This window comes from Melanostigma gelatinosum (genome assembly GCF_949748355.1).
Source record: "Melanostigma gelatinosum genome assembly, chromosome: 12".
In the NCBI taxonomy this organism is placed as follows: domain Eukaryota; kingdom Metazoa; phylum Chordata; class Actinopteri; order Perciformes; family Zoarcidae; genus Melanostigma; species Melanostigma gelatinosum.
Window position 1 is genome coordinate 24,027,858 of NC_136645.1, and position 12,106 is coordinate 24,039,963.

The 12,106-nt window shown below is 45.3% G+C and overlaps 1 protein-coding gene across 1 annotated transcript in view; it reads left to right on the forward strand.

The window, feature by feature from the left end:
- Positions 1-12,106, forward strand: part of LOC306786154 (uncharacterized protein) — a gene marked incomplete at its 5' end in the record, with an annotated part of 36,254 nt that continues 24,148 nt past the window's right edge. The window contains 2 exons of the mRNA XM_079280831.1: positions 1-231; positions 924-1,974. Of these exons, the coding sequence (XP_079136957.1) occupies positions 1-231; positions 924-1,974 (1,282 nt within the window). The remainder of the gene's footprint in view (positions 232-923; positions 1,975-12,106) is intronic.

The following is a 12,106-nucleotide window of genomic DNA, read 5'->3' on the forward strand; positions in this document are numbered from 1 at the left end:
ATGGAGAAAGGCGCGCAGCGGCTGCAGCAGTCCAAAAGCGCGGAGAGTCCCGCAGAGGACATCTCCAGAATGACCGACGAGGATCTGCTGAAGTGGGGCAAAGAGGAGCTGGTGCGGCGGCTGCGGGGGGCGGAGGCGGGGAAGAGGAGCGCCATCGTGGAGCACAGCAATCTGATGCGGGAGGTGAACCGGAGACTCCAGCAGCACCTGAACGAGATCCGGAGTCTAAAGGTAAGATGGGCGTGTGCTGCAATGAGCATGCTGATGTGGATGCGAATGGATCAATAAGGGAGCAAGACGTCTGAGATATGTGGCACATTTATAGTTTGTCAGTTCAGCGCAAATTGGTCACTAAATAGTTAAGGTTATAAAATCATTCATCATGTTATACAGATATACAGACTTGTTGGAATGGTTAATGCTCATGTCAATTCATTTCTAATATATTCATTACATATTAAGTGGATTTTGGTGCCCAGAGCATATCAAAAAAATGGATAACTTGTTGCCTTCATTGGTCCAAAAAACGTCTGTTGGTCTAGCCATCAGTTACACATTGTGTTTAGAATATTTATATCAAATATCTTTAAGTCTAGTCAAGAAAACAGCTCCCACTAATGATCATTTCATTCAGAGCTGAAGTCATTCATCGAATTAAAGAGTTAAGAAAGTTTATCGACTACTATCTTCATCAAAAAAATGTAATTACAAATTCTTCTTATTCTCCGGTTCCGACTTCTCCAATTTGAGGTTCACTGCTTTTTGCTGTTTTATATCATAATCACAAAAACATATTTGGTTCTTTTTTTTTACGTTGGTCGGACAAAACCAGATATTTGAAGTTGGGATATTTTTGTCATTGCTTTAGATGTTATTCATGTATAATATAATTGGGGGGGTGTGCACCTATATGTATAAACCAGGACGTTAACCAGAAACTGCAGGAGGATAACCAGGAGCTGCGGGACCTGTGCTGCTTCCTGGACGACGACCGGCAGAAGGGGAAGCGGGTGTCGCGGGAGTGGCAGCGCCTCGGCCGCTACAGCGCCGGCCTGATGAGGAAGGAGATGTCCATCTACCTGCAGAAGCTGAAGGAGCTGGAGCAGCGGCAGGTTGAGCTCGTCTGGGAAAACCTGGAGCTCAAGGAGGTGTGCCTCATGCTGGAGGAGGAGAGGGCTGCGGCCGTGGCCAGAGGCGGATGGCACGGAGGTCCCGGACGTAGGAGCTCCATTGACAGCCTGTTTCAGCTGGGTGGGGGGGTCCCAGCGTCTGGCCTGCTGCGGGACGCCGGCGATGGGAGCAGCACCTCCAGCGCAGGGAGCACCGATAGCCCAGACAACCCCCACCGAAAACCATCTCAGCTGGGCTCCAACGCCAGCCCAGGATCGAGGAGCGCCCCCTCGGAGCACACCCACAAACCGGGAGACGTGTGCAAATCCACCGGCAGGAGGCACAGCTCCACCCCAGAGTACCACACCTTCCCCCAGTCCTACCGCCCCCGCGGGGGCTCCCTCACCAACCTGGACCCTCTTGGCCCTCGGGGACGCAGCCAGGAGAAACACAGCAAGTCCCCCACCAGGCTACCGTGCGACTCCCACGCCAAACCCTGCAGCTCTGACCTGTTAGCCCACAAACAGCTATTGATGTCGGGACAGGCGTCACCGGGCGGAGGGAAGGGCTCGGCCAAGTCTAGCCCTGAGCTGAGTCCGAGACACCGATCGGTCAACATGGCGGGGGTGGGCTGCGGGGGTCCCGAGGCCAAGATGGCAGCGATGGGGACGCCCGAGCACCTGAGGAAAGGGCGAGTGATCTTGGGTAGTCCACAGTCTATACGGCACCACTACCACTATCAGCACAGCCCCGGGGCGGAGCACGGCAAGGGGAGGTATGGCAGTGGCTCCCCCGGCAGGGACGGGGACCAAAGGACGACACCAGGAGAGGAGATGGCCCCCCACCACCAGAGTCTGTACAACGGTAGGCAGAGGGTAACTTTAATCTTGTATTTCAATTCATATCTCATTCATCACCCATAAAGAAGAACGTTAATAAAATTACAGAACGTTATACCAGGATGTTTATTAGTTTATCATAGTTATACTTCTCCAGCGAACACACTAAATCAACAGAGGCCAAAAACCTAGAGTTCTGCCCTGGCCTAACACCAAGACCTGAAACCGCTCCATCTCGCAGTATCTCCACCGAGTAGCAACAGGAAGTTATTGGTTGTGTACTTTTATATCCTGCTCCTCACAGATGAATCAGAAACCTCTAAAGCCTTAAGACTTTGATAATGCTTCAGTGTGAAGATTGTAAGAAGTTGTTGAAGGGCGGCGACGTGGCGGAACGAATAAACTGATGTAACTCGACTCCACATCATCAGATCTTTACCAGATTTCACATGTTTGATTAGACTCCAGGCCTGAAGACATCTGCAAAATGTAGTTATATAATATGATTTTATTCGTTCAGAGTTGCAAATCGGCTCAATAGCGCCCCCTACAAACCTTTGAAGAAGCAGCCCTCGCAGTACGTTTCACATAAATTTACAAAATTTGGTAGGCACATGTATCACATATGGACTTAAAATAAAGTCTCTTGGGACCATCATCTAAACCAGGGATTCCCAAAGTGTGGTGTGCGCACCCCTGGGGGTGCGCGAGAGGAAAAATGTAATGGTGGTCTCATGGTGCAGTCCTGTCATCTAAAAATTACGTTCCCCCAAAACTAAAATGCATTCTCAATTACGTTTGACCACAAACGCATTTTCTCCCTGATTACGTTTGTGTTTGACGTACAAATACGTTTCTCATCAACATATCTTTGCTGTACTCTAGTCTTTATTATTTTTCTGTGATCTGCCTCGCCTCTACCCCGCCACCCACGAGTTGTTGACCCGCGGCCTGTTCCGAGGGCTGAAGACCTGACGATCGGGTGCCTCGCGGCGGGGGCGGCTGGAGACCTCGCGTCCCGGCGCCAACGGGTGAGCGCCCGCCACTCGGAACCATAAAACCAAGTCCCGGATTTCACCCGGGGGACATTCTGGAGGTATTGTGACCGGGTGATGTGCCTCGTTGCTGGGGAGGTATGAGCCGAGAGTGGTGGGGTGTTATGGAGGTATATATTACAACTCGGTGTTGTTCCCGTGCGTGGATGAGCGCATTTCTGCCGGAGACAGGCGGCGTGTTGTGGTAGTATTCTGAATAGGGAGAAGGAGAGGCGGTGGTGGAGAGGGACAACAATGTTAAAGAGATGGTGGAATGTATGATTGGAGAGAGAGAAGCAAAAAAGTTGGACGTGATCCCGCGTCCAACAACACTGTCGCGCTGCATTGATGCTTTGTCCGAAGACATCCTGGCTACATTAGTCGGTCGCGTGAAGAAGAGTGAGTTTTACTCTGCAAGTAGACGAGTCTACAGATGTGGCCAATCTGGCCAATCTTCTGGTGTATGTCCGTTACCTTTTCGAAGGCACGGTTCAGGAAGAGTTTTTGTGTTTTTATCTTGTAAACAAACGGCACGCGCGAGCAAACTGTTCTCTCATTCGTCCGATTTTTATGCGGCTATAAATAGGCTCTGTTGCTTTTTTTTTTTAAAGATGCGTGGGGGTGGGATTGGGGGTGCGTGAACCCGGTCGGGATGTAGAAGGGGGTGCGTGGCCTAAAAATTTTGGGAACCGCTGCTCTAAACCCAACCGGAAGTCAGCCATTTTTTATTTTTTATGAATTTCTAGTGTTGTTTTCGTCATTTCCAGGCGCTGTACTTTAAAGAACTCCTCCTAGGGAATTAATCAGATCAACTTTAAATTTGGTCAGAACAATATAAAGACCTTCGTTTTTAAAAGTTACTAAAAGCTTCAGGTTTCATCGAACGACGTGGATGTGATGGCCATTTTACATGGTTCGCCATCATCCATCAAACTGTTTTAACTCAACTGTACTTCGTCAAAACCGTGCCAAACTTGACATGCTTGATGACTGTCATGACTTTAGGACTTCTGCATGCCAATATTAACTCATTGTCATAGCGCCACCTACTGGCAACCACGGACGTAAGCAGGATTCTATAATGACAGCGGCCCAAACACTGAACTTATTGAAAGGGTTTGTGGGCACACCATGAGACCATCTCGATGACAACTGAGGATTCCTTTTTCTCGCCTCCTCTCCTCTCTACCCCCTCTCACCCTAAGTGCGAGCGGAGGAATCGAGGCATGTCAGAGATGCGTGCTCCGGTGGCCGTCAGTTAAAGATGACATATGGCCCATCTGCATCGGCTGCCCATTGTCTTATTATAGCCCACTGCTGTGTTGTATGATCTCTCAGATGAGCATAATAGTGTCCGTGACAACTTCTATATTTACTTCAAAAGCAGCATGGCATAATGTCATTTTTTATTTAACACACACACACACACACACACACACATGCCCATCGGCAGCAACTTGAGCTTCAGGACACTTGTGCACAAGCATACAAGAGGAGCCGGGGATCGAACCGCCAAATGATATACAGTGGTATGTATTCCAGCTGTGCGTCACTCCTCTTGCACACACAGCTCCACCGACAAGCTTTCTCTCTCTCCTCGAGATACATTTGAGGAATCGGGATGTTCTTCAAGCTGAATTCACACACATGAAACGGAACCAAGCGGTGTGTTCACATACCCGCTGGCCTTTGGTTCAGACCTCGACTTAATGTACGGGAGGAAACGCAAGGTCAATTTCACCCACACTAAGTCTCTAGAGCTCAGCTAAGCGTAGAAACACACTCACATACGTGTTCATAGGCTGGGGATGCAACTCTCCAGGGAGTGTGGGTTGTAGGTACGCTAGAGGTGTGTTCAGGGCCAAGATGCACACACACACACACATGTTCACAATAAAGCACACGTACTCTGAAACGATTGGGGAGACGTAAAAATACATTTTCTCGGTTTTTGAGCCTGACTTAATTTTGCTGCCATTAACTATTCTAAAGCACTCCCTTGTGAGGCGTCTGGTACAGCTGCTTCTCTCTGTTCATGTCTTATGCTTTGAGATGTGATCGATGTGACTGAATCAGTGTGTGCAAAACTGCCTCAACCCACTTTACCCATCTGTCGACCTGTGGAAAAGAGTTTACAGTTATCACACAGGCGGCTTGTTTGTATGTTAGGTGTTTGGGAGGAGCCAGGTATTTCTTCCTTCATGCATTTGTGACGTCATTCTGCATAATAATTAGCCATGTGCTTCCATTTGAGTAATTGCGGAACAATGGGCGGATTGTTTGCGGGATAACGGGCTGTCGGACAAATGGGACTTTTTCGGACTATTGGCTTTTTCGGAAAATAATGAGTCGTATTTACTCAATTCTTTTGACTTTCAAGTGGAAACAATGGTATTTGGGATTATTGTGTTTTTCCAAGGACTCTATTTTTTATGCACTATAGCTTAATTCATACAGCTGATGGCGCTGATTCTGTGTTCAGGTCGTGTCAGTTAAAGGCCATTGGGGTAAAATTCACATTTATGAGTGGAGACCACTCACGTCATAGAAACTCAAAACAGTTGGTGAGAGTGAAAAATACTTTGATTTAACAACATAACACGATATTGTTCTTAAATTTGGGTATAATTACCATGTACAATGATGTTGGCTTATGTTTAGTTTTCATAATTGGGTAATTTATTTTGTTAGTTATTGACAAAGTTAAAATGTAGCAATGGCATGGAACCTGCGGAACCACCGATCTGAGGGAACATTGATACGCTCCTTAAATCTCGTCAGTTAATGATCGGTGAGCAAAGGTCGGCTAACAGTCAGAAAACAAATTGAAATTGGCATCCCTAAGTATGACTAAAACATACATCAACCATCTGTTCTGCACTGGGCTGTAGCACAGCCTGTAGTGCTAATGGTGCTAGCTCCATCTCCTAGCATTGACAGGAAAGATATTTATTCTGTGTGTAGTGTCGTGTTAGTATGAACAGTCGCTTTATCTTTAGCTTCCTGCAGCGACTGAACGATCCAGTGTTGCAGTGCTGATCACCATGGTGCCGTCACACACGACTGAATGTAGTGAACACATGTTAATACACAGTACACAGGAACATTAGCTTTTGTAAAGATTACCATAATGATGCATTTATCCATCCATCCATCTTCCTCCACTTATCCGGGGTCGGGTCGCGGTGGCAGCAGGCTGACCCAGACTTCCCTCTCACCGGCAACATGTTGCAGCTCATTCTGGGGGATCCCGAGGCGTGCCCAGGCCAGCTGGGAGATGTAATCCCTCCAGCGTGTTCTGGGTCTTCCCCGGGGTCTCTTCCCAGTTGGACGTGCCTGGAAAACCTCCAATGGGAGGCGTCCAGGCACGTCATCCTGATTAGATGCCCGAGGTCGCGGCTACAAGCGGCCGGAATGAGTTTCCTCCGTAGGGTGGCCGGGCTTAGAGATAGGTAAGGAGCTCGGACATCAGGAGGGAACTTGGAGTTGAGGCGTTACTCCTTTGCGTCGAAAGGAGTCAGCTGAGGTGGTTCGGGCATCTAATGATGCATTTAACCAACAATTATTAATGACTTTAATAATGACTTTAATTAATGACTATGTTTTGAGATCGACTCTCTGTGCTCACTGCACTTCACAGCAACTCCCCCCCACACCGTCCGCTCTGCTCCGTAGTGCATACACAGTCCCTGGTTTAAAACAGGCAGCACGCACTGACCCGCTGCGACAGACAAACATGCGTTCTGGCTACTCACACCAGTCGGGCGGTTTTGGTCAGAGGTCCTGGGAAAGCTGTCGAAGATCCTCAACCTCTCCATCCCCCTCTCTCCTCTTCCAGCTCTCTGTTAGGCGAGCCCTTCGCTCTTACATTACTTTTTCCCCAAACGTCATTCATTGTGGCCAAGAAACCCAACTTACTCAACTGGAAAGACAGAACGAAATGATCGTTCATCCATTGGCTCAATCTGTGAGCAAAGAAAATCTCACACCACCCTATAGGACAATCTGATCCCGTTCCACAACACCTGGTCTCCTTTGCTGCAGTTTATCCAGAGCTGATACCTCTCTAAAGCGCCTCGCTCACATCTTCCCAACCTCGATAGGACGGCTCATTGTAAGCAAATACACCACATCAGTGCTCGTGGGCCGATACTCTACATCAGGGGTCTCTAACTGGCGGACCGCGGTCCGGATCCGGACCCAGGACCTAAAATCGATATTTCGGAATCATACATATTAGGCGGCGAGTTTTTACTTTTAACCGGCGCCTCTTATTCAGCCGTGACAGTACTTGTTCAGCGGTGCAGGAGACACCGACCAATGCGTTGTAAATCACATCACGTGATAGAGCTCAGCCAATGAGTATTCTGACAAGTTTCCTGACTGAGCGAGGTTTACACACAACGTGACACACGGGGAGAGACGAGGAAATAGAAAGAAGAGCAGGAACATTGCGCTGATCAGAGAGGTTATCTCACATGACGTTCTCCAAAAAGAGAAACGTGTTCAGAGAGAATATAATTTACAAGGATGAATGACCAGACTCTTCTATGTTAATTATTCCCACAGGTAGTTAAATCCAGCATGTCTCATATGTTCAGAAACCGTAACTATTGATAAAAGCGGCAAATGAAGCGACACTACGAGACAAAGCACAACTCTTTTGAACAAACGTACCCTCTCACATCTAAATGAAGACACAGAAAATAAACCTAAGAGCCCAAAATGATCAGAATCCTAACGCATGAATTCACTGTCCAATGATGTTACAGAGAGAATAGAGCTGAAACAAGTGTTAATAACCACAGATAAAGTCCATGCTCACTGATTTATCTTTTTAGAAGACAAAAATATTATATTGTGACTTTTTGATTGACATCACTTCACACCTGAATGAACTGAATTTAAAGCTGCAGGACAATTCAGTGAAATTAATGTTTCTAAAATGAATTACTTTATTTTAATGCACATTTTTCAAAAGCTTTCTGTTATGTCAGTTGTTTAATCCAGCCATTATTGTACTTGAAATGAGAATAACATTTATTCATGTATTATTTATAATCCATCCAGTTAAATTTGAAAACTGAGAATAATAATTGTTACAATATAATTGATGTGTACTTTCTTTATTTGATTTGACAGTTGTTGACTACACAGAGACATTGTTACTACTACTAGACTTCTTGAATATATATATATATATATATATATGGCACTAAATAGCACGAGTTAGATATTATTGTAATGTTTCGGACCTTTGCCCGAGGAGATTTTCTCAATCTGGACCTTTTGGAATTTTAGTTGAAGACCCCTGCTCTACATCTTCTTCTGACTCTTTGTCTGAGTGCTGAGAACGAGGGTGCTGCATTGATCCGTACAATGTTCACATCCTCTGTTTGTCATAACTTTTGTTATTTGTGAACAAATATCATTTTGAAATATTTCGTAAATATAATGCTCTTTTTATGTTTCAAAGTCTCCTGGTCTGTGTTGTTGTGTTTGGTAAATACTCTTGTCTTGTGTCATCCACCTGTGATAAAGAATATGCGACTAAAGGATGACTTTGATGCTCACAGGGCAAACGGGTGATAAATAATCTTGGCTCCCGATTTTATCTCGAATTTACCTCAAGATGTTTTCACAGCGCCAAATAGGCCACAGTTAATGTCTGACCCAGGGGTCGGCAACCTTTTCTGTCCAAAGAGACATTTTGCTCTATTTTCCACCAAATCAAATGTGTCTGGAGCCGCAAAAGCTATTTGATATCACAGCTTATAAAGTTGTATATATAGTTACATTATATATACAAAAACTATAGTTTGTTGTATTTATGAAATTATAGAACAAGAATAAAGACAATTCTTGACATTTTCTTGCAATTTTACCTGATATACCAATATCAAACTCTTATGAAGAGGAGAGTTTGCTGCAGCAGTTGAGAAATCGCTCTTTATCGTTCATCTTCTGCGTGACACTTTTCAGCACATGCTGTGTGCTTGGAAGTGACTTTCAACATTACATTGTTTGCACATATCAATCATACACAGGTAAGCCAGCATCGTTCGCAGTGAAAGCAGATGAAGACGTCCACGCAGAGTTAAACTCTATTTTCCTCCGATACTTTTCTTTTTTTGGATTTATCCGTTGATAGTTTACTGAGGGCGGGTCTGAACATCATGATGAGCCCCCTGCAGGGAAAGGTGCTTGACAGGTGTAATAGGATGTGACGCACATTTTAGTTGACAAAATATTAAAACATTTTTATTTAAGGTCAGGTGTTGCTGACCGTGTTGTCTTTACTAGCAGCTGTTCAGGTAAAGTCTGCATTATTACGGAGGAAGCAGCTGTTAGTGGAGCGATTAGCGAGCAGCGTGTCCAGCGGCGTTATCAGACCTACGGAGTCACGTTAACGGCTTTGAGCAACCAATCCACTTCCTGTTTACACCGGAACCCACTCGCATGCCCAGTGTACGTGAAGAGTCACGTGATATTCAATTTCAGGCGTTTAAGTCTGGACGGAGATCATTTCGAAAACGATGCTGAAACGCCGTGTGGACGGAGATGTTTTAAAAGGTATTTGTGTGGATGTAGACTCAGGGAGCCGCAGCAGAGGGGCTGGTCTAAACCATGGTCTAAACCATGACCCTGGTCTAAACCATGACCTGTGTCGAGTCTGACAACATCAATAGTGAGCTTTTGAGTGCTCCAACAAAATCACATATCTCTTCAGTAGCGCTATCTTGCATGATTGTTACTTTGAGCAGCATAGCAGCTGGGATTGCTTTTTGCACTCTTGGAACTCTTTGGCAACTACTCACTCTCACAGCTCCCCGTCGGAGGTTATAGTAGAGATGTCTTTTTCCAGTATTATGACCGGCTCTTACCTGATGCTGTACGATTGCTATAGTACTGACTGGAGATGCTCTGGATTGCAGCTCAGGCCATGGGAAATCGCTTTGCACCTTGGGTGGACGCAGGATTGCTGACTTGGCTGTTATCCGGAAACAATAGCGGCTGGATGTACTGTCCCGTAAGCCGAGACGATGATGAATATTCATCCCAGTACCTTTGCAGTGTGCTATATGCTTTTAATATTTTCAATATTACATTTTTTTCTGGCTTATAGCACTCATTGGGACTCTTGGAGAAAAAACACTGCGTCCAGTTCAGTAGAAAATAGATGCATGGATCAGCAAATGACTCAGAATGCTCGTGAGGTGCAAAATACTTTGGTTTAAAAAACCTCATCTTTGGAAAATGTCCAGCTTTTACAACTTATTTCTGATTCTGACTGTCGGGACATGGAAGCTGGTGACTGGGGACTCTCCGACCACATCGATGGTACAGGTTTAGTTCCACAGATGCAGTGCATTGTGAACAGCTGAGAGGGTAGGCATAGTCGGCTCATTCCCTGAGTCATTCCCTGAGTCTGTGTCTGTCTGAAGTCTTTGTCATTCACATGGGCACAAGCAAAAATGCGGATTTGAGGTTAGCCTGATATTAACCCTGTGATGGTCACTCCCGAGTAGTCTTAGAATCTGAGGGAATTACCATGAGAACGGACTATCATGCAGGTTCTCCAGAAAGTCCTTCACCTCAGACTCCAGCAGGTCCTCCGGCCACCAGCCCGCGTGGACAGACACAAATACAGCTTTGTTGTCACCCTTCGGCTTGCAGTCGGACCTCCAGCGGGAGGTGGAGAGTTCTGGCCTCAGCCAGGAGGAGGGCTTTGTGAGCCAACAACGAGACCGCGCTGCTGGAGACCCAGGCCGCATGGCTGGACCCGCTAGAGCAGGGGTCACCAACCGTTATGAAGCTGAGAGCTACTTCAAGGGTAGGCAGGGCTACTTGTTAGATACAAACTTCCTGAATAACAAAGTTGCACAGATCACCTTTTATTATTAATAATAATAATAATATATGTGAAGTGACTGATCACATGTCAATGTGAATTATTCCTCACAATAATTATTAACAATGATTGTGTATTTTGTTCAAAATCACATCTAACATGTTTTAGGAAATCATGAACTGTCACATCTTCACATCGTGTCTCGTTTGTACTAACCACGACCTTTGTAAGATGTTTGAACAAATCATGAACTCTGTCCCATGTCTGTACAAATGATCAGTTATGTAAGATTGATATCAGAGTGATATCCGGCCAATCCAAAGACGAGGATTGTAACCAATTAAATGTAGTTGTACAATAGTGACTGGGTCCGCCCCCTTCGTGTCAAAAAGAAAAACTAGTCGCGAGCGAGCAGGTGAAAGTTCTGCGAGCAGAAGAGCGGTGATAGGAGTGAGCGCTAGCGCAGTGGTTTCCAACTGGTCTGGCTGCGGGACCCACCATCACCCCTTAATGACAAGCCGGGACCCACGGCTCAAATTATATATATATATCTATAATTTGGGTATATCTATGTTCAAGAAGTCTAGTGGTAGTAACGTCTCTGTGTAGTCAACAACTGTCAAATCATTTAACTGGATGGATTATAAATAATACATAGAAATACATGAATAAATGTTCTTCTCAATTCAAGTAAAATAACGGCTGGATTAAAAAATGAATGACGTAACAAAATTCATTTTAGAAAAAATATTTTCACTGCATTGCCCTGCAGCTTTAAATTCAGTCCATTCAGGGTGAAGTGAAGAAGCCACAATATTATATTTTGTCTCATCTTCTAAAAAGAGAAATTAGTGTTTGAAGAATTCACCTCTATGAGTCTGTCCAGTCAAACACTAATTTCTCTTTTTAGAAGATGAGAAAAATATAATATTGTGGCTTTTTCACTTAAATTCAATTCAATTTATTTTTGTATCGCCCAAAATCACAAATTACAAATTTGCCTCAGAGGGCTTTACAATATGTACACATTTGACATCCTCTTGTCCCGGAACCCTCACATCAGAACAGGAAAAACTCCCCAAAAATCCCTTTAACGGGGAGGAAAGAGGAAGAAACCTGTGGGAGAGCAATAGAGGAGGGATCCCTCTCCCAGGATGGACAGAAGTGCAATGATGTCATGTGTAGAACAGGATAGTGAATTACAACACATGCAATGTAATTACAGCACATTCAATGTATGACACAACCACGACAGGAGGCAAGACCTGGTC